Source organism: Mchenga conophoros, linkage group LG5, assembly GCF_057382185.1.
Source record: "Mchenga conophoros isolate Kocher_MC1m ecotype Shallow Benthic linkage group LG5, M_conophoros_male_GT1.1, whole genome shotgun sequence".
NCBI lineage: Eukaryota > Metazoa > Chordata > Actinopteri > Cichliformes > Cichlidae > Mchenga > Mchenga conophoros.
The window spans coordinates 4237531-4259131 of record NC_140530.1 but is presented as its reverse complement, the minus strand read 5'-3'; the positions used below and the strand labels follow the sequence as shown (position 1 = coordinate 4259131).

Sequence of the window (21601 nt, the reverse complement as noted above, 5' to 3'; positions counted from 1 at the left end):
AGAGCATGTACTGTGGCCATTTTGTTTACAGTAAAATGTTGACTTCAGTGTTGCAAATTTAAAATACTGTTTTTGAAGCTACACTAAGAGCTAAATGACCTCCAAGACACAAAGAACATGGCACTACAGGTACACTACACTACAGGTAGAACACTGAAAAACAACCACTGGCTTTGTTTTTCTTTCTGAAAATGAAAGAAATACAAAGCCAGTGGCTAATCTCAGATTTCAATTTCACAAAGATTAACCTGTGCGTGCATTTTTTTTTTTCTATTTTATGTGCCATTACAATTTTGACTAAGACATTAAATTAACTGGCGAAGCAGGCCAAACACCATGTCTTGCCACCTATAGCTTTGATGAAACCAATAAGTGGTCTTCACAGGCACAAACATAAACAAAAACAACAACAACAACAACAAAAGCAAAAAATTCCCCAAAAACAAAACTGGAGTTTAACATCATGTCCATGCACAGTGTCCACCTGTGCCCGACCAAGCCTCCACAACACGTACAGTCCAGTGAGATTACACCAACCCCCTCACTCTGCCCCCGCACACATGCTGGCTGTACTAGGCAGGATATGAATATATCTGCCATTCCCCAGAAATGTGCAGGTTGAACTGCACTCTAAGCAACAGCAAAAGGAAATAGAAGATGAAGAGCAGGCAAATCAATAGGGCCTGGCTTAAAGACAAACGGGATATGCGGTCAGGGAGAGCATGGCTCAGTCCAGATCTTATTTCACACTTACCCAAACAAATTCACAATAAAACAAAATGATAAACACACACACACACACACACTAAACAGGATGTGAGGGACTTTAACATAGATTTGTACCGAGCATTTTGACATGCATTATAATGCTGCTTCGCAGATTTCTCTAAACACAGAACATCTACAGGATAATGAGCCTCTTAAGGGAGGATATGAAAAGATGGCCTTTATGGAAGGTATTTTTATCCACGTAGTTCATTTGTACATTTTAATATGACTAACAATGGCTTCCACTGCCATGGTGACATAACAGTTTGTTTCTCTCAAGCAACAAAATATTACTATTATTATTCTCATAAAAAGAAGGCAAAAATCACCCACACAGCTCAATCAGTAGCTTATTCCAAACTGTGTCATTCTCTTCCCTGAAATCTTTGAACCAGGCAAAATAGAACATTTGAATAAACAAGATGAAACATTCAGATACTTGGGACTACAGACTATCCCTCACTGCACTGCAGCAGCATAATCGTGGGCTTCAACCACAATTACAAAGTGCAAGAGCTGCCTGAAACAGATATGGTTTCCACACAGCCAGCCAGCTGAGAATGCTCCTGGAACAAGCTGTGATCTGACTGAGGCATCAGCCAACTGTTCAGGCAACTGTACACAAATATAAACAACAAAGCCTACTCTGCATAACCTCAAAACATGTGGGTAAAGGGACGAAGTATGAATAAGTGATGCAAGCATCAGGTCCACACACAGTTAAGAATATTATATGCTATAGTGACTTGCAGCTGAGTTTATCTGTCACTAGATAATGCTTCAACTTTAGCCATGATGTGGCTGTTGTCATGCTGAGCGGTCAAGCTTCCTGGGAGCGCAGTGTGGCCTGCCATTAACACAACAATGTCCAGCTGCCTGAATGGACCAGGACCAGACTGGAGATGAGAGACACACAATAGAGAACAAAGGCCAAGTGGGTGCTGTAAGAAGGGTGAGGGAGAGAGCAGTCGACAGCAGGGCTAAGCATGACATAAAATCAATCATCTGTTTCAAGCCAAACAAGCCAGCTACTGTCCATTTCAGGCTCAGTAACCCTGAAGAGGAAAAAACAAAGGACTAAGCAAAATTCAGACAGTGTCTTTCTGCCACACCTGTATGGTCATTCTTCCCCTGAAGTCGAAGTCAAATGGGCTGCTATTAAAGACTGACTCAGCGCACCAAAACAACAGCAACATTAAAAGGATAATAACCAACAGGGTTACTGTAGTGATAAACCTCAACTGAAAATTTCTCTGTTGGGGAGCTAACTAAGCTAAACATTTTAAAAAGCTTCAGAGAACACTCGAGTTTTCCTGAATAGCAGAATTCCCTTTAAAATACTACTAAATGTGGGAAGAGATATTTTCCAAGGAGTAGTCTAGCAAAGGTATGAGAGGAAGCTCCCCACCCCCCACACACACACACAAAAGGAGGAGGAATCTTGTTGTTAGGTAAGCTCATGCTCTGACATAATATAAACCCTCTGTCCTACACCACGTGATCTCACTGCATGACAAACACATTTACATGACATTTCCATTTCCTCTTTTGGGTGACAGTATTATCTAGAGTGGCATGAGGCCTTGCCCTGCCACCACGTTGCTGCAGCATACATATGCTGTACTTTCTGGTGTGAGACTGGAAGGTGTCACTCAAAGGAGAAAAGAGTGGACCTTGGCAGCCATTTTGAACTGCTGTTATATATAAGCCTTTCATAGTCCAAGTCAGATGTCCCTCTCTCTCTCCCTCTCTCCCCCCCCCCCCCAGGTTGCACTGGTCACTCATTTACCCCATTTTTAGTCCCAGTGTTGTGCATTAGAAAAAAGGGCATCTGCAGCAGACTCTTGTCTGGATTGACTTTGGTACCAAAAAAATGCTTTTCCTTCTGCTCTGTTTTATTTTTAAGCTTTCTACCAGACTGACAGCACCCTCAGGGCACTCACATCCAGATTTGTCCTTTTAGATTTTCCAATCTGATGTTTTTTACAAAACAGCTGGGCAGTTCATCATCATCACAATTATTATTGTGGTGAGCACTGGAAGAGGCAGTAAGACTGGAGAGGAAAGAAAGAAACAGGATTAATGTGGCGAAGTCTAAAATGGCTGCCTGCAGTTCAAAAGGTGGACGGGACAGACAGAAACTCTAAGCTGTATGCAAAACCACATACCAGTAGAGAGCAAGATGAGCAATGTGAGGTAAGACAAAGAAAAGGAAATGAAGGACACAACATCACAGTGCACTAAAACAAGGAGAGAGAGAGAGAAAGAGCAAGCAAGCAAAAGAGACGATTACATAGATTGCCTGCTTCACCCCCCTTCAGCCTTGTGTTTCTTTTTTTTTTTTTTTTAACCCTAGCCGCCTCCTCCTCCTCCATTATTCTCCCAAGAAGCATTGCTTCTCGGCACAAAACAGAATTAACCAGCGCAGCCCTCTGCAACACTGCTCCCCCAGCACTGAGGAAGAGCTGCGCCCCATTGGAGCAACTTCAGAGCTCATGCACCAATAGGAAGCCACCACTAAGGCAGGCGTCACAGGGACTTGTTTTTAACCCTGTTGTGAAAGACAGCAAGCCGCATAACACACAGCGGCTGCAGAGGAAATGCTACAGAGGAGAAAGTAATATGTACCTAAAATTAAGAAAAAAAGGCTTGATGGGTAGCTCAAGGGTATTGAAGATATTAAAAAGATAAATAACACTTTAAAATTTTATTTTAAAAAAGATTAATTTGTATTTAAGGAATAAAACATTGTTAATAAAATGCACCGCAACTAAAATGCATATGACATATTCACTGAAGTGAATACAGGTTACATGGAACCACAATGGTAACTTGGCTAACTTGATCACATGAGCACAGCACACACAAAACCTTATTACAATATCAATAGCTACACCTGCCCTCCATGTAATGATACGGAGTGTCATCAGCATGCAAATGGAAAGCTAAGAGGATAGGGTCCCCCCCCCCCCCTTTTCCCTCACAGCAACAATCCCTGCGCCCTTCTCCCACTGTCTGCACGCAGAGAGAATCCTGTCTTCATTTGGAAATAGGCCAACATCCTGCTTTATTCTCCTCTGTACATAAACATAAACCAGAGTTAAAAATCTCTAAAGATTTTGCATGATCCACAGTGCCTACTCGGGCCAATTATGCTTTCAAGGACATGTCATGAAGCAGTTATATGTCTTTGTCTTAAATTGCTAGGTGAAAATTATTAAGTGAAGCGGAGCATTTCTCACCAACACAAAAACTGGGCCAAGCTAACCTTGTCTGTCTGCACATTCTTCATATTGCCAAATTTTCAGCGGCCCATAGTGGGAAAGAAGGGTCCATGTCCCTCAGACATTTCCACTCACATGTACACACAAGTACTGATTATTATGCTCTCAAAGACAGCCTAACTGATGTAACTACCCCTACCCCCACCACAAAAACACACACCTCTCGCTAAAACATATGCAAAGCTACTTGATAGGCCTGGAAAACCAATATGGCAGAAGGCTTTCCGACAGAGCAGTAACAAGCAACCCAGCAGTACAGTTTTAGCTTCCTTGGAGTGGTGGGTCAAGTAAGTAACGTTTGCTGCTGTATGTACTTGCCCCTGTCCTAAATACTAGATGCATTTCTTACTCTCTCCCATGTCTTTGTCTCTGTTAGTAAGTGTATTGTTTGTTCAAGATAAGAAATGGGGGGGAGGGGGGGGGACTGCAGCTCACTCTGTCTATTAAAAGACAGGAAACATATTCAGAGAATGCTAGTTGCAACCGATCAAAACAATCCTTGGAAAACTGATCTGGCTTCCAATAGTCATACAGATCGATCCAAATACTTAACTCTGGCTGAACCCCCAGCAAGGCACGTGTAACCTTTGTACTCATGAAGCTAGGTAAAAGAGGGCTCAGTGGAGAAGAAGCCACATATGTTTTGTAGCCTCAAATCTCCTTATTAGGTAGATTTTTAGTGGTGAGCAACCAAACAACAAATAACTTAACGATTACCATCTGGGTTCATAGTATAGTATTCAGTTACATAAGTAATTTAAAACTAAAATAAATGAAAAAATAATAATGGAAATGAGACAAAATAAAGCCCTTGTGAATTCAAGACAGATCTCACGTCCAGTGGTTTTGATTCAACTGTCCTACCAAAGCAAAAGCACTGTCTCCCTTCTCTACTTGCTGCGTCCACAGCGCCGAATTTCAGCTCCGCACAATGCAAGCTTATGTGGTGCGACTCAGAGGAGAAACTCTACTCTGGCAACAAACTGGGCAACAGTTTGTATTCCGAAATACGCTCATCATGAAATAAGCCACACAGGGAAAGGTATTGTTTTATGCTATTACTTTGCATAGAGATACTCTAATCTAAACTTCGAAATTGAATAACAATCCAGAGCTTTTTTCCTTCTCACCCCAAGGGAGGTGTAGGTGAAAACGAAATACGGTGTCATAATCAAGAAAAGGTTGGGAATGTCAAACACCACAAAGTACGACGTGTTAAAACGTAACAAGACGTTTAGTAGTCTTCAACTTGAGTAAAAGTTGTGATTGCTACAGTCAGACTTCAACAGTGCTACTCACACGCTGGAATTAAAAAAATGGAGGCTAAAAAAGGAAACAAGCGCTCCCCTCTCTGAAATACCACCCATTTCTTTTAACCGCCACCACGGAGACTGGGGGTTGGTAGGTTGGGGGAGGTGAAGAACAGCAAGTCACTACCCAACAACTCTGGTTTTCTGTTTGTTAGAGCTAGAGCCTACATCCACAGAGGGAAAACAAGAGGCAAGAGATATATGGCCAAAGCACAACTGAGCTTTTTCAGTATGAACAACACACCCGAGCGAAGCTAGGAATGAGACAAATGCATTAACATGATGTAGCAAACACCACCATGATGTGAGCGCCGTATTTTCCATAAAACTCGGGGCAGAAATCCACGGGATTTCGGCTTGCAAACACATCATCGTGTGTATACACATCAAAGACTTCTCTGCGTGTGTATGAGCTGTAGGATACTGGTTCAAAATAAGGACACAATTGCCTGCAGAACATTCAGAAAGTTAGCTCAAAGGCTAGGTTAGCATTTGTTGCCTCTGCTAACGTTCTCCAACGCAGCAGCTGTCCGCTGAGCTTACATGAGTGGCAAACCATTTCACGACTTTACTTTCAAACACTTTGAGAATTTCGTGGTAACAATGGAAACAATTTAAAACAATGCTGTCAATAAACAACGCAACAAATCGTTTTTGACTTAAGGTGAAACAAGTTTGCATTTTCCTGTGCGCTCTGGTTCTGAACTTTTAAGCCCAACAAACAGAATGCATTTGTATTCTAATCTGACACTAACACAATAACATGCCTAGAAACGCAAAAGTGTAGTGTGCTGTTACTAATGTTTTGAATTTGTAAGGTTAACCACTGCGGGGGCTTGGTATTCAAACTTAAACAACTTGAAGTTTATTTATAAATGTTTGAAAACGACATTAGTTCTCTCGTGGAAAAATACAGTTTACTTAAGTACTCGTGTAACGTTAGAACGACAGCCAACTGGGACACGTTTAGCTTTCACATTAACACCAATAAAATAATAAGAAAAATAATTAAGGGACCTCTAATGGCCTAAATGCTACACGAGTAAAACTCGTGTTAACTTACATGATGTTACTAACAGATTTACGTACGTAGTTCAAATACTGGTCGAACATTAGAGCTCAACAAAACTAACAGTGTGATGGATTCTCAGACTACCGAGCTAGCTATAAAAAAAACAACACGAGGAGCCGACGAAAAGGGCACGGAAGTCCAGACACAGCCCGGAGCAGCCCTGTAAGGCAGACCATCGATAAAGGTCGCTTTTTAGCCAGCCAAGCAAACTACTCTTCTGGAAATAACTTATTGTAATAAATTGAAGTAGGCGCTAGGTACTTAGCTAGCTAAGTTATGTAGCTTCGTAGCTGAGGTGGGTAGACGGAAAATATGGTTATTTGGTGTGTTGGTTATAGTTACAAACCCTCGTATATAGCGAGAACTATATAGCCAATTGACACAAATGTTAAGTACTCACCTAAAGAGGCATTCCAAACTTGTATAAACGAGGTAATATAATGTAAAGTAGGAAGTCCTTAGAGCATCCCAACATCGATTCCAATCAGGCCTGTATATCGGCCTCGGAGTCTCCTGTATCCTTTGCCCTTATAAGTGGCTCCCTCTCCAGGGTTAGGAAACAAACTTCTCAGGGTCTCCCACGCATAGACGGAAAGTTAAATTCCCTGTGCTGTTCACGTGCACTGCATCCATTGAGTATCTATATTAGCTCCCCGGCAAATACATCAGTTTATTTTAGTGTCTTGTATATTTACAATCGCTATTTATAATGGGGCATAAGCTGCTGTATGTGATACAGAGCTCTGATTCTGTCTCGGTCCTTACATTCGCAGAGGCGCCCATCCCCCTCCTCGCCGGCATCGACCGCGGGTCCCAGCGAAACTGACACACAACCACGCCACGGGGTTTCCCTGGCGACCGTGCAGGGGCCCTCTCCTTGGGCGGCCCTTGCTGATGTTTCCCGCCTCTCGTCAGTGATTCGATTCCAATATGTCACTCATGTTACGCACGCGATATACGTGCAAGTCATTGGCGAAAGGCAGCGTCGATTATTTTTTCCTTTTACTACGTAAAACAGGGCGGGTACTGCTTTGAGGAGTGGTGCGAAAATTTCCTTTCATTATATGTGTGTAGTGGTGGTGAACAGGCAGGAGTGAATGGCAGGATCGGGAGATAATTTGATACCCAGCAGAGGATCTGTACCTTCAGAGTTTCGGGAATTGTTCTTTATTAAATTCACATGCCGTGGAATTTATTTTAAGTCGTTAGTGGGATTATTGCTTTTTATTTGTGTGTTACTTTCATCTACTGTGGAAGGAGTGTTTGTACTAATACATAGTAGCAAGCGTTAGCTACACGGGGTCTCTGGGGCCCAGTTCCAGGGACACCAAAGGCAGGGTTAGCCCACTGGGTCAGCCCCACCTACCGATATGTCAGATGAATGGAGTATGAGGTGTCGTTTTGGTAGCGTCTGCTGAGGGGTTGGACAGGGAACTTGACCAGTACTCCTGGGTTGCATCCACTTATTACTGGTCCCTCCTACTTCTGTCCCGCTGCCGAAACCAGTATTTTCCTACACTTGTACAGAAAAAAGTGGCCGTCACAACGAAAACAACGCTAGCCGTTGCTCAATAAATCCACTCCCGGGAGTTATATCCGAAAAATGAGCACCTTTTTCTGTGATTTTAGCATTTATACAGAAGAACACTGAGACGCAGCCGAAGTATAACATTGTCGCCCAGCCTACTGCACACATTGGATATACAAAATCATCTAAGGGGATACATTTTCAAAAGATACAAGTACACGACGGATAATTTTGCCACATTTATAATCAAACTAGTCACGATGACGCCATTGGTTTGTTATCGTGTCATGAGACTCAGGAGCGACTTTGGATTGGCTACGATGATAAATGCCAACGTCATTTGTTGCAGGGTCTGACGAACGACGAGATTAGACAGCAAGAATAACACAATTTGTACATTGTACTTTGGGGCTTCTATAATAAAGTTAGCTCTTAGATACTCAGATAACAGAATCGAGAAAAACAATCGACGTCAAAAGGATTTGACAGTTCTATTTTGGTTATATTTGACTGATTAGAGCAGTATACCACGCCCAGAAGTGCTTTAGAGGTACAACTTTGGGCTAAACTGGACATAAGAACTATGTTTTGTTCAAATACATCTGAAGGGTTAAAGTAAACATCAAAGCCAGGGTTCCAAATTAGTATCAATCTACCTAAATACACAAATGTGTTTATGGTGAACAGGTACGTAGCACACTTGCAGTGTTTGATGTTTATCTGATTACTTGAGATAACATTCACATATCCCTCTTTGAACACTGAAATCGTTTTTAAAAAGCAGGTCTCGAGCTTATTAACAGATGGAAAACGACCAAGTTTCCCAGCCGTACTGTGTTGGCAGGCTGTGGCCATACTTAACAGTACTGCCGTGAAAAAGCAGTGTCATGTGGCCCAGTCCAAACTATGCACTGCAACACTGCTGTGTTCAACCCTCCCCCACTGCCACAGCTTCAGTAAATCTTTCATCTGCTCACCGTCTCTGCGTGAGGTTCTGTAATGTGAAAACACAATGCACACCTTGTTACTTCATTTGGAGGTTGTCGTTGTTTTTTTTAATTGTCCTTATAATCTGAAGCACTTACACAAATCCATTTATAAGACAGGTGTTATCAAAGTGTGGACACATTACTAAAAATGACATAACCATAGGATCACAACAGTCTGTTCAATAAATATTAATACTGCATGCATGACACTACTTGCCCCCTCTATGATTGTTGTTACACAAGATCCTAAGTAATAAGCTCAGAACGGAACAGAAGGGACTTGCTCAAGATATATATATATTTTAGTGACAACATGGAAACATGACAGCTCACAATTTTGTGTATTGATATTAATGTGCAGAAACTTATTACATGACAATTTGGCTTCACAGAACTTCTATCATCAAACTCAAACAAGAAAATCCAAACCTAACTTTTTACCTCCTTTGCAAGAAGAAAAAAACAAAACATCAATGTCTAGTAACTGTGCATACTGTTTATGATGGCACACCACAGGTTCTAAGAATATGGCCCTAACAAGCAGGTGTATATAAAATATAGTTGTTTATCAATAAGTGGTTTTAGTGACTCTCTAGATCAGGGATCTTTGTGAGAAGTTGCATATAGACACAAAATCATTACATCATCAAAAAGAGTGTTCACATATTAGATAATAGATCACCCTCACTGAGGAACAGTGACTCGCCAGAAGTACTACATCTGATTAAGCTTTAACTTTAATGACATAAATGTGTGTGTCTGCATTAAAAGGCCCTTTGAATAAGCATATTTACAATATCGGCTAACCAGGAAATACACTGAAAGTGGCCAGATTAAGCATGTGTATACTGACTCTACTCTCTACTGAGACTATTCTTAGCAGGTTACAGGGGGGGGTACACTTTTTTTCCTACTGTCTTTGTCCTATTCTTCAGTGAGGAACCAGTCTCTCTTCCTCTTGCTTTCTACTAAGCAGCTTATACAGAGAACAGAAAGGGAAACAAATGGCAGAGTGTTTGTTTTCTGGTGGGGAGGAACATGTTTCAGGGAGAGTCAAGTCCAAGACTCTCCCTACTGCTGGGAAATGCTGTCCTCTGCTGGCATCGTTGTGACACTGCAGAGCCATGCCTCTCCCGAGCTGTAGCTAGAAGCGGTTTAGAGCAGCTTCAGACTGCCAGTGACATTATTCACCATCTCTTCTTCCCCCATGATTGCCAGGACAGTGCGGGACCCAGACTCCACCTTCCAAAGACCAGAAGGGTTGGTTTAGAGCTCAGCTTTACACATCTTCATGCCAAGCCACTGTACAATACTGACAAAAACTGACTTTGTTTTTAAACCACAACTATTACTACTGATAATGTAACAATATGTTTGGAATGTCTACTTGCACCACCACAGATATTTGGATACAAGATAAAAATTCTTTTACCTGGGTAAGTCCCGCATCTTGGACAAGATATGTGGGCAGACTGAGGCTCATGGCCAGGGCTTGCAGTTCCAGCAGATGAGCCACATTGGTGCCCTGGACCACCACCTTCTTGGCCCTGTATCAGCAACATGAACATGTTTTTTTTTCCCTCTGATTGTCAATGTAGATAGCAATCTGGAGCACTATTCTGACACAGGAGGACTTTTAATGAACACAGAAATGCTGAAAAATATTTAAGAAGAGCTCCAAAATAAAGCATCAGGTCTTCTAGAAAATAATACTGTGGTCTTACCCACTGTGGTCCCACCTCCAGGCCATCTCCCTCCAGCTGTTCTTCTCTTGTAGAGCCTGGTACAAGCCCACAGCAGCATGACCAACCTGAGCAGCCACCTGCACACAAACAGTGTCGAGTTCAATCAATTCAGTGTTACATTTCTCACAAACTTAACATAAAATGACAAAAAACAAAAAAAGCAACAACACTCTGTTTACAGTACCACAACATTAAATCTTATGTAACTTCAGCTGTCTCATGAGCTGACATGTGGAGAAGAAAAAGTACCTCAGCTGTAAGCGACAGCAGTATGTCGCAGCTCAATGACTCCCACTTTAACTCAAAATGAGACAAAAAATATATACTTTTTTTTTAGTGCAAAAACCAACAATGGATGAGTGATTCAGATGCGTGCAAGCAGACGTGCCAAGAAGCCAGCTGCAGGTCTTTTGGAATTTTCCTTCCCCTTGTTTTTCCTCTTCCTATGGAAGGAAAGCTGTAAACCCTAATTTCATTCCCTTGTTTTCTTTGGTTTAGTAGCAGCTGTTAAAAATACAACATTTGTAATGACCACTCTTGAGTGCCTCCAATGTACATCACTGACCTCAAAGTGCATTGTTCATGCAAAGTAACGATGGCTTCATTTGTCAGAAGAAGAAGAAGAAAGTGTACTTTATTGGTCCCCGTGGGGAAAATCCCTCTCTGCATTTAACCCATTCACTCAGTGAAGCAGTGGGCAGCCACTGGGCGCCCGGGGAGCAGTGTGTAGGGACGGTACCTTGCTCAGGGGTACCTCAGGGTAGCTGTTCAGTGGATTCAAACCCCCGACCTTCCGATCATGGGGCCACCACTCTACCTACTGAGCTATCCCTGCCCAGAATATGTGACAAAGACCAAAGAACTGATTTTGGATGTTAGGACGACCAGGAAACCTGTGGCCTCTGTTTCAATCCAGGGAGTGACAGCACGCAGTGCAACAGTTACACTCTTTTGCATATCCTCTAAGTAAAACTAATAAGGTTTTACAGTTTAGTGTAAAATTTCAATCATATATGTAATCTCTGTAATATTCTAGATATTTGTAATTGAGCTATTTGTATATATTAAAGCTATTTGTTATATTTTGTAACTTTGTAATATATTCTTCCGTTTTATTTAATTCAGTCTGTTACTGTCCTTATCGTCTGGGCACAACTCACAACTCTCACACACACACACACACACACACACACACACACAGCTGAAAAAATGGTCCCATTGAACTAACCTTCCCAATGCCCATGGCAAGGTCCATATTCACCACAAACACCATCTTGTAAATGAGGTCATCATCACCCTCCTCCTAAATAGCAGACACACAAAGAGACACTGAGATTTGGCTTTGGATAAACTCCACAAGGTCCAATGTACCAAGGTGTACCTGCAGGGATTAAGGCTAGCTTATGGGCACCTCATTCTCCAGCTTGTTGAAGTAGTACATGGCCGCTTCCTCGGCAGACACATTCCGAGTATGCAAGAGTGCCTACAGTGAAGAGAGACAAGGGAGAGGGACAGAAAACAAAACCGTGAAGTAAAAGTAGACTTTATTTTGGTAGCCAAGAAAATTTATAGAAATAATTGTCATCTTTTGCAGTTAGTTTCCTCATTGATTAGATATTATTAGGAATTATTTCCGCATATCTAATTATTGGTGAGTCCTTTTTGTTTTAGTTGAGACTGCAGAGCTGTATCCTCGATCAGTCCTTGAAGAAACTGTTCCTGAGGACAAAATAAATCAAAATTCCAAACACTGTAATGTTATTTGGAGCAATGAAGTTGCTATTGTGACTCATTACGATTTAGACAAAGTCAAAGTTAGTTTTATTGTCAAAAACCATATGTACAGATCAAACAGGAATTTTGAAATTAAAATGCTCCCATGACCCTCAGTGTACACTAAAACAAAATAAAGATAAAAACATAAAAATAAAATAGGAGTCTTATGTACAATACATTGAGATTTAGAACAGACATTGGTAGACACATACACACACTGTGCAAGTATGCTTTACGATTTCCAGTGTTTGTGACACAGCTGTGAGAAACATTCCTAAATTCAGACAAACATTATTTGACACAGTAAGTACCATCAACTTTTAAAGAAATGTGATGCTGTCACAGGATATAAGGTGCACACTGAGGTTATACAGCCCCACCTGTTTGGCCGCCTCCTCTGGGATGTCCAGCTCTCTGAGCTGCTGCAGAAACACTGGGTTGACATCCTGAGAACCTGAGTCTGGGCCTGATTGCTCCGATGGCTCCATTATAGCTGCAAAAAGAGAAGCCGCGATACTGAACAACCTCCACAGAACGAACTAGGGCTGAACGATTATGCAAAAGAATCAAATTGCGATTTTTTTGCCCCAATATTGCGATGCGATTATTTTTTAAGGTCTTTGTCTTCTGTATTATTAAACAAAGACAAGCAATACATCATATAGTATGGCCAATACTATATTACATTAATTTTAAACTGTTCTTTCCTGGAAGACAGACCTCTGTTATGATGACATGAGGTGATGCATGAATTGATGACTGACATTGTTATTTAACTTCTTCAATCACAACAGTATATTTTAACATACACAATAGTTTATTTTTAGCTTACAAACATCTGAGCATAAAGTGCTGACAAGGAACCCTGGTGTAAACATTAAAATGAAAGTCAGTGCAATGTGCAGATTGCAGAAATATACATAAAAAAAATCAGTGGCTTTACCACACTCAGTTTTTCGACATCTGTGAACTACTAGACAGTCATTCAATTAAAAAATAATATTAAATAAATAAAACTAATAAATAAAAAATACACACATCTTACTGATCTCTGCAGTCAGTAACATTACACATAAAGTCCAAACATAATAGCAATTGTATAAACAACACACAAACACGCCTTTAAATTAAAACTGGCTGAACATCTTGATTATCTGCAGTAAGTAACAGCAACACAGCACAAACTAAAGTGCACAATGAGTATGGCTCAGCTAGCCATAATCATCCTAGCTCACAGGTTTTTTGCAAGGAAGACCAGCATACAGTGGGGCAAAAAAGTATTTAGTCAGCCACCGATTGTGCAAGTTCCCCCACCTAAAATGATGACAGAGGTCAGTAATTTGCACCAGAGGTACACTTCAACTGTGAGAGACAGAATGTGAAAAAAAAATCCATGAATCCACATGGTAGGATTTGTAAAGAATTTATTGGTAAATCAGGGTGGAAAATAAGTATTTGGTCAATAACAAAAATACAACTCAATACTTTGTAACATAACCTTTGTTGGCAATAACAGAGGTCAAACGTTTACTATAGGTCTTTACCAGGTTTGCACACACAGTAGCTGGTATTTTGGCCCATTCCTCCATGCAGATCTTCTCGAGAGCAGTGATGTTTTGGGGCTGTCGCCGAGCAACACGGACTTTCAACTCCCGCCACAGATTTTCTATGGGGTTGAGGTCTGGAGACTGGCTAGGCCACTCCAGGACTTTCAAATGCTTCTTACGGAGCCACTCCTTTGTTGCCCGGGCGGTGTGTTTTGGATCATTGTCATGTTGGAAGACCCAGCCTCGTTTCATCTTCAAAGTTCTCACTGATGGAAGGAGGTTTTGGCTCAAAATCTCACGATACATGGCCCCATTCATTCTGTCCTTAACACGGATCAGTCGTCCTGTCCCCTTGGCAGAAAAACAGCCCCATAGCATGATGTTTCCACCCCCATGCTTCACAGTAGGTATGGTGTTCTTGGGATGCAACTCAGTTCTTCTTCCTCCAAACACGACGAGTTGAGTTTATACCACAAAGTTCTACTTTGGTTTCATCTGACCACATGACATTCTCCCAATCCTCTGCTGTATCATCCATGTGCTCTCTGGCAAACTTCAGACGGGCCTGGACATGCACTGGCTTCAGCAGCGGAACACGTCTGGCACTGCGGGATTTGATTCCCTGCCGTTGTAGTGTGTTACTGATGGTGACCTTTGTTACTTTGGTCCCAGCTCTCTGCAGGTCATTCACCAGGTCCCCCCGTGTGGTTCTGGGATCTTTGCTCACCGTTCTCATGATCATTTTGACCCCACGGGATGAGATCTTGCGTGGAGCCCCAGATCGAGGGAGATTATCAGTGGTCTTGTATGTCTTCCATTTTCTGATGATTGCTCCCACAGTTGATTTTTTCACACCAAGCTGCTTGCCTATTGTAGATTCACTCTTCCCAGTCTGGTGCAGGTCTACAATACTTTTCCTGGTGTCCTTCGAAAGCTCTTTGGTCTTGGCCATGGCGGAGTTTGGAGTCTGACTGTTTGAGGCTGTGGACAGGTGTCTTTTATACAGATGATGAGTTCAAACAGGTGCCATTCATACAGGTAACGAGTGGGGGACAGAAAAGCGTCTTACAGAAGACATTACAGGTCTGTGAGAGCCAGAGATTTTCCTTGTTTGAGGTGACTAAATACTTATTTTCCACCCTAATTTACGAATAAATTCTTTACAAATCCTACCATGTGAATTCATGGATTTTTTTTTCACATTCTGTCTCTCACAGTTGAAGTGTACCTCTGGTGCAAATTACTGACCTCTGTCATCATTTTAAGTGGGGGAACTTGCACAATCGGTGGCTGACTAAATACTTTTTTGCCCCACTGTATCTACTTTTGCTGGCTTTAAGGATGAGCGAGTGCAGGTCACTATATTCCCTCCAGTGCTGAACAGACGCTCTGAGGGGGCACTTGTGGCCGGCACACACAGATATTTGCGGGCCATCTTGCACAGTCGTGGAAAGTGAATGTTGTGCACCTTCCACCAGGCTAAGGGATCATCCTCTCCGTCAATGACAGGGGTCAACAGGTAACTATTCAACTCTGCCTCCACGACATCTTCAAGTGGCAGAGGCAAAGCTGAAGAGGCCGCACTGGTCCTCAGACGGTCGGGTAGGCCGGAAGTAAACGGCCGTGAAATTGGACGGTCTAGCCTTCTGATTAGCGTCACCGCTGTCTCGGTGGAGTTTAATAAACTCGGCCGTCTGCTTCTTGCTATCTAAAATATAACCAGACACTGGTGTAAATTCTCGACTGTCTCATACTTCTGTTTAATAAGTTTTCTGTTTGACGTTTAGTCAGCTGTGTGAAAACCAAGGAGGAACCCACCCGGGGGATTAATAAAGTTTTATTTTATCTAATCTAATAACTTTAATCTCAGCCAAACCGATTTACTCACGAACAAACAAAACACTGAAAAAAAGCCCAACAATAACATTTTTAGGTTGTCTAAGTGACTTATATATTACGTTTAACCCGAGCAGCGAAACTCCGCGGTGATCTGAAAATGATGTGCCGGGAGTTGTGCCGTTCTCGGCCGCATCAGTAACCCTCGAGCTCCCGGCTAGCTGTCGAGCTGGTGGGTATTAGACGCCTCCGAAAACGTCGAAGCACTTTTGCAAATATGCGATATCTTGATAAACCGAGCAGATATTTGATGTTTACACAACTACTTTCTCGCCTGAAAATATGTTAAAAGTTTATTTTGTGACCCAGAAAGATTAGTATGAGTAATTTTAAAACTTAGTAGCGGCCGCCATTGTTGGAAACTGGAGTTTGGCTGGGCCGTGCTATGAATTCTGGAATATGGTAGGCCACGAAGGACACACCCGACCCATCCTTCAAATTCGGGGAAAAGGAGGACGCATTTGTCGGCTACATTCGGAGGAGTCTACGAATTTGGACAGCCTTCGGCGCGTCGCTGTGACGTAATCGGTCTACAAATGCGGCCTCAGGAGGATGCAGCCCATGAATTTGGACATGTCCAGAGTATAATCGCAGCCTTTGCGGTTAGAAAACTGCACTTGATCATGTCGCGATATTATCGCAAATGCGATATATTGTTCAGCCCTAGAACGAACCCTGTTGAATTAACCCTCATAATGTCCTCCCGATTTACATACAACTGTGGTCCTCAGGGGTCAAAAATGTCCCCACTTCATTTGACTGTTTTTTTAAAGTATAAAGTATAAATTCAGTGTTACATCTTAGTTTAACTTAAGACCAACACATTAACACAAAATTTACCCAACATTATACATTTTAGGGCCACCAGACCTTGTTTACAAAAAATACACCCTGTTTTTTAGCGAAAACAAATTGAGAAAATTAAATATTTAATTGTTTAGATAATTTTGACTATCTGACTAACTTCAGAGTGCTGTATGTTGAACTTTAGTGAGAATTTTTTTTTTAACCATTTAAATTTTTTAAATGGCAGCACATAATCACACTTGTGGTCCTCAGGGGTCAAAAATGTCCCCACTTCATTTGACTGTTTTTTAAAGTATAAAGTATAAATTGTCAATCAATTCAGTGTTACATCTTAGTTTTACTTAAGGCCAACACATTATGACAAAATTTCGCCATAATTTTGCAATTTTAGGCCACCAGACCCCATTTATATAAAGTATACTCTGTTTTTGAGTAAAAATAACATGAAACATCAAAATAATTTGAATTTATATAGTTTTCAGTACTTGACTTATCACAGAGTAGTATATATCAGAATTTAGTGAGGGTGTTGGTTTTAAATCATTTGAATTTTTTTAATGGCAGCACATAATCACACCTGTGGTCCTCAGGGGTCAAAAATGTCCCCATCTGGTTCAACTTTGTATAAGGCATAAAGTATCACCCACCTCTCTGTTGCAATTTATATATTCAACTTTATTTGAACTCATTACCTGACATAAAACATGCCAACATTCATTTCCAAAACATTTAACTTTTCAAAAGTAACTTTTCATAATACAGTAGTCTGAATGTGCCCTCAGTTGCATGCATGGCACACAGTTATGGTGTGAGTTTTACAGATGTACGCATTGCATTTTTGGCAGATTTTTGATGCTTTGCGACTAATCTTGCTGGGGCAGAACTTGCACCTTTTTCTTTTGGGTGATGGGCCAGTAGGGGCAGCTGGGTGAGGAAGTTCTGCTGCAGAGGTAGAGCTGGAGCAGAACTGCTGGTTCTCCCTAACGAATCTGGCAGTTTCTGGTGTGCGGGGAATAACCTGTCAAGTCAAGTCAAACTTTATTATAACAAGTCATAGTACAATTACAAATAGTTCAAATTCTGAGATCACTAGAATAAAGAGTAGCAGAAATGCAGCTTAGTGCTAACCTTCCGTCGCTGGATGTAAGGTATCACCAGTTGCTGCCCAAGCTCCTCCATAAAGAGTCTCCTCTTGTTGCACTTCCCCTGATTCCAGGCTGGATTGATCTCTGACCACAAGACAAACGAGTTGTATACAGACACGTCGAGAATGTTGTAGAAAACAACGAGGGGCCAACTGGCTGTCTTTCTTTTGCATGTGTACACACTCGTAGCCTGAAACAAAAGAAACAAACCAAAAACTATTCAGATATGTAAGTTTCTTTTCCTACACCCAAATTCAGTGCATTATCCTTTCCATCTATGATATGACAAATATTATAAATAATAAATGTGCAATACCTTGTCGAGGTTATCGACACCCCCCTTGTTGCGATTGTAATCTTCGATGATTTTTGGCCTTTTGTCATCCCTGGTGCTCAAAACAGCATCCCGATGCAGAGTGCTCATCAGAAGAACATTTTTCTGTTTTCTGGGGTGGTAGGACACCAAAGCATGGGTCTCGGTGAAGGCAAACTTTGATGAGAACTGAGCCCTGTTCATTTTTGACACCAGCGCAGGGGGCAGTTCGGGCTTATTCCTCCGTACTGTTCCCACCATGTACAGTTTTCTTCTCAGTAGTTGCAGGCCAAGGTCATATGATGTGAAGAAGTTGTCACAGGTTATTGTTTTCCCCTGGAGACCTTCTGTCATCTCAAGAACAACTCGCTTGCCCTGATTTTTTTCTGACTGTGCACCAGCAGGTTTGCCAGTGTATACTTGCATGTTCCATGCATAGCTAGACCTGGCATCACATGCTGCCCATATTTTTATGCCATACTTTCCTGGTTTGCATGAAATGTACTGTTTAAATGGACAGCGACCTCTGAAGGGCACTAGACGCTCATCCACAGTGACAGTGCCTGGATTATACATCATTGGCAGAAGAGACACCCACTTGTTCCATACATCCCGAATGGGAGCAAGTTTGTCTCGTGCACGCCGATCTCCTCTTGTGTCTTTATCATCAAAACGAATAATTCTTGAGATTTTCTGAAACACCTTCAGTGTCATGGTAGCACGAAAAAATGTCCTACCAGACTCAGCATGCCATAAACTAGCTGTAGGTTCCTTATTGGAGCGGTACACACCAGCGAGAATCAACATACCTACATATGCCTGCAGGTCGATTGGATCCATCTTCCTCCACTTGTTGCCATACACACGACGCCCCTCCTTGTTTGTCATGTTCAGTATCACCTCTTCAATAGACTTGGGCAGAAACAGGGCAAAAGTAGATTTTATGTCATCAATACGAGAAATTGCATATGTGGTTGGACCACAGTGGCTTTTGTCTCTCTCTACTTTCATCATGCGTCGTCTGTCACTGGGAGGAACCGAACACCAGATCAGTTTTTTGTCCTTTGACTGGAAATATTCCTCTGTCTCAGCTGGGTCCTCTGTCTCAGCTGGGTCCTCTTCCACAGATTCTTCCTCATCGGTTGATTCTTTCTCTTCATCAGAAGTGTAGTCTTCCACAGATGATACTTCTTCCATTTCAGGTTCAGATTCTTCCTCATCATATTCATCGTTTTCCATCACTTCATACTGTTCTTCAGTTTCTGCAGCTGGCGATGTGGGGGATTCTTCAGAGAAAGAACTAGCATGTGGTCCATATGCTCGATCTTCATCATTATTTTCCTCCGCGTCTGAAGATGAATCATCCTCATCCTGGTCGTTCTTTTCAACAGCTTGGTTAAAAATTAGCTCACAAGTCTCTTGTGCAGTAAAGAGCTTCTGCCTCTTCATTTTGCTGCTTCTCTCTCCCAGAGTAAAGCAAGAAATGCCCCAAAACTTGTGACAAAAGAGCTTTTTCCCCGCCTTTTTTTTTTTGTTTTATTTTATTGTGTGTGTGTGTGTCCCCATACATCAAAGATCAAAGATCAAAGATGTTTTGGAAAGGAGCATGGTGTTTACCCTAATGCACCACTTTATACTGAGGGGTCATTTTTGTCCACGAGGACCACAAGTGTTATAAAATCCAATAAAAACCCTATAGATAAATCAAATTACTTAAAACTTATTGCAATCATGCATAGCATAGCACTGAATAACTTCTGTTATTTTCAGCCCATTTGATGAATAACAAACACATTTTTGATAGCAAAAGATTTCTTTAGAGGACAAAAATTTGGACGGCTGAACCGAATGGCAACAATTAACGTCATGCGGTCTGTCACCTTTAAGAGTTAGGTCTGGTTTGAAAATGAATGAACTGTGATTTGAACATCTTCTATATGGAAGACTAGCGTATTAGGTTAACCCAAGCAGCGCTGTGCAGAACAGCAAAGTAGAATAGACAAGACAAGGGGTGTTAAGCTGTACGCTGATGCAAACTACGTTGCACACCGTTCAGATTAGCAACCCTAGCCTTGCAGCGTGTGATGGAAAAAAATAACCGTATTCGGGATGTTGCAATGTGACAGTAAATATGACTCGAGAGAAATGTTTTATGTGAATATTTTGTGCCAAAGAAATCATGCTAAGATTTCTTTCTACTATTGTCGAATTACAGGGATAGCTAGCTAAAATTAGCACTAGCCGCTAATGCTAACTTTGCTAGCAACCCAGCTAGTTCGCTGGAGTTACCTGTTCCTTGCAGAAAGCTTGACGACAGGAACAAAAATGGTGTCTGCGGTTTCTCAAAGTCTTAAATTTTCCTTGCGATGGAATAATGTCTGTTCGAATAATGAATTACATTACACGAATTCTCATCTAGTACTGCCTTCGGAACTACTCCATTTTGGTCGATTGTGTTGAGGTGGGGGGGGGTTAATATTTCTTCTGCCGCTTGTTTTTCTTATACTCTTTGGTTTAATGGCGGTTGTCAGACCAGCTCAAGGTACATTAGCGCCACCTACTGAACTGGAGTGTTACTTTGAACTTGACAAAAATAAATAAAAAAACTATTTTTTAAAAAGCTTCTTTCTAATAAATCTATCCTTCTCATAACCACACCAGTTACCTATAGACCTGCAGCAGTGGCTTTCCAATGAGGTCTTCCAAAGTAAAACGAATCTTCAGCTCCTTGAAAGTTCCTATTATGATAATATACTTTTTCTTTTCTGATCATAGGCCTGACGCTCCAAGTATACATGCTGGAGAGATTTGGGTTGCAGTGCATGCAGAGACCAGTTGGATCCTTGTCTATTAAATACAATGTGTGCTCTACTCTGAAACAGGTATTTATTATTTCTTCCATTCAGATCCTGCCAATTTTTCTGAATATTGGCATATCTCATCAAATACTTAATTGAATATTAGATGTCTTCCTGGGTCATTGATGCTCCAGTGCTCCTGCCATACATTTAGGATCTTACCGTTTATCATCAACTAAAGTCAGTGCTTCCTAAATTCCATTAACATGTAGACTTTGTAACAAGGGGGGAGTCTTACGCTGGATCTTGTTTACACAAATATTCCCAGTGTGTACCGAGCGAAGCCCTGCCCTCGCCTCGGATACTCAGACTACTTGTCTGTTATGCTAATTCTGGCATGTAGACCGCTCATCAGATGCTGCAAATCGGTGCTGAGACGGGTGAGAACCTGGCCTACAGGAGCACTTTCTGCTCTTCAGGACTGTTTTGAGTACACTGACTGGGACGTGTTCAGGGAGGCTGCAACAAATGGCGACCACACCACCTTGGAGGAGTACACATCTGTGACCAGCTACATCAGTAGGTGCATCGATGATGTCAAATGCTGTTCATAGACTTCAGGT

At 41.7% G+C, this 21601-nt stretch overlaps 1 protein-coding gene across 1 annotated transcript; it reads right to left on the bottom strand.

Moving 5' to 3' along the window:
* Window positions 1-8994: 8994 nt before the first annotated feature.
* LOC146573605 (putative peptidyl-tRNA hydrolase 2) lies at window positions 8995-20663 on the bottom strand. Its single transcript, XM_085272848.1, has 7 exons — window positions 20470-20663; window positions 12853-12965; window positions 12108-12179; window positions 11925-11999; window positions 10676-10773; window positions 10384-10498; window positions 8995-10193 (listed from the first exon to the last, which is right to left on the bottom strand). The coding sequence occupies exons 2-7, from the start codon at window positions 12958-12960 to the stop codon at window positions 10107-10109; spliced, it is 555 nt and encodes a 184-aa protein (XP_085128974.1). The 5' UTR covers window positions 12961-12965; window positions 20470-20663; the 3' UTR covers window positions 8995-10106.
* Window positions 20664-21601: the final 938 nt, after the last annotated feature.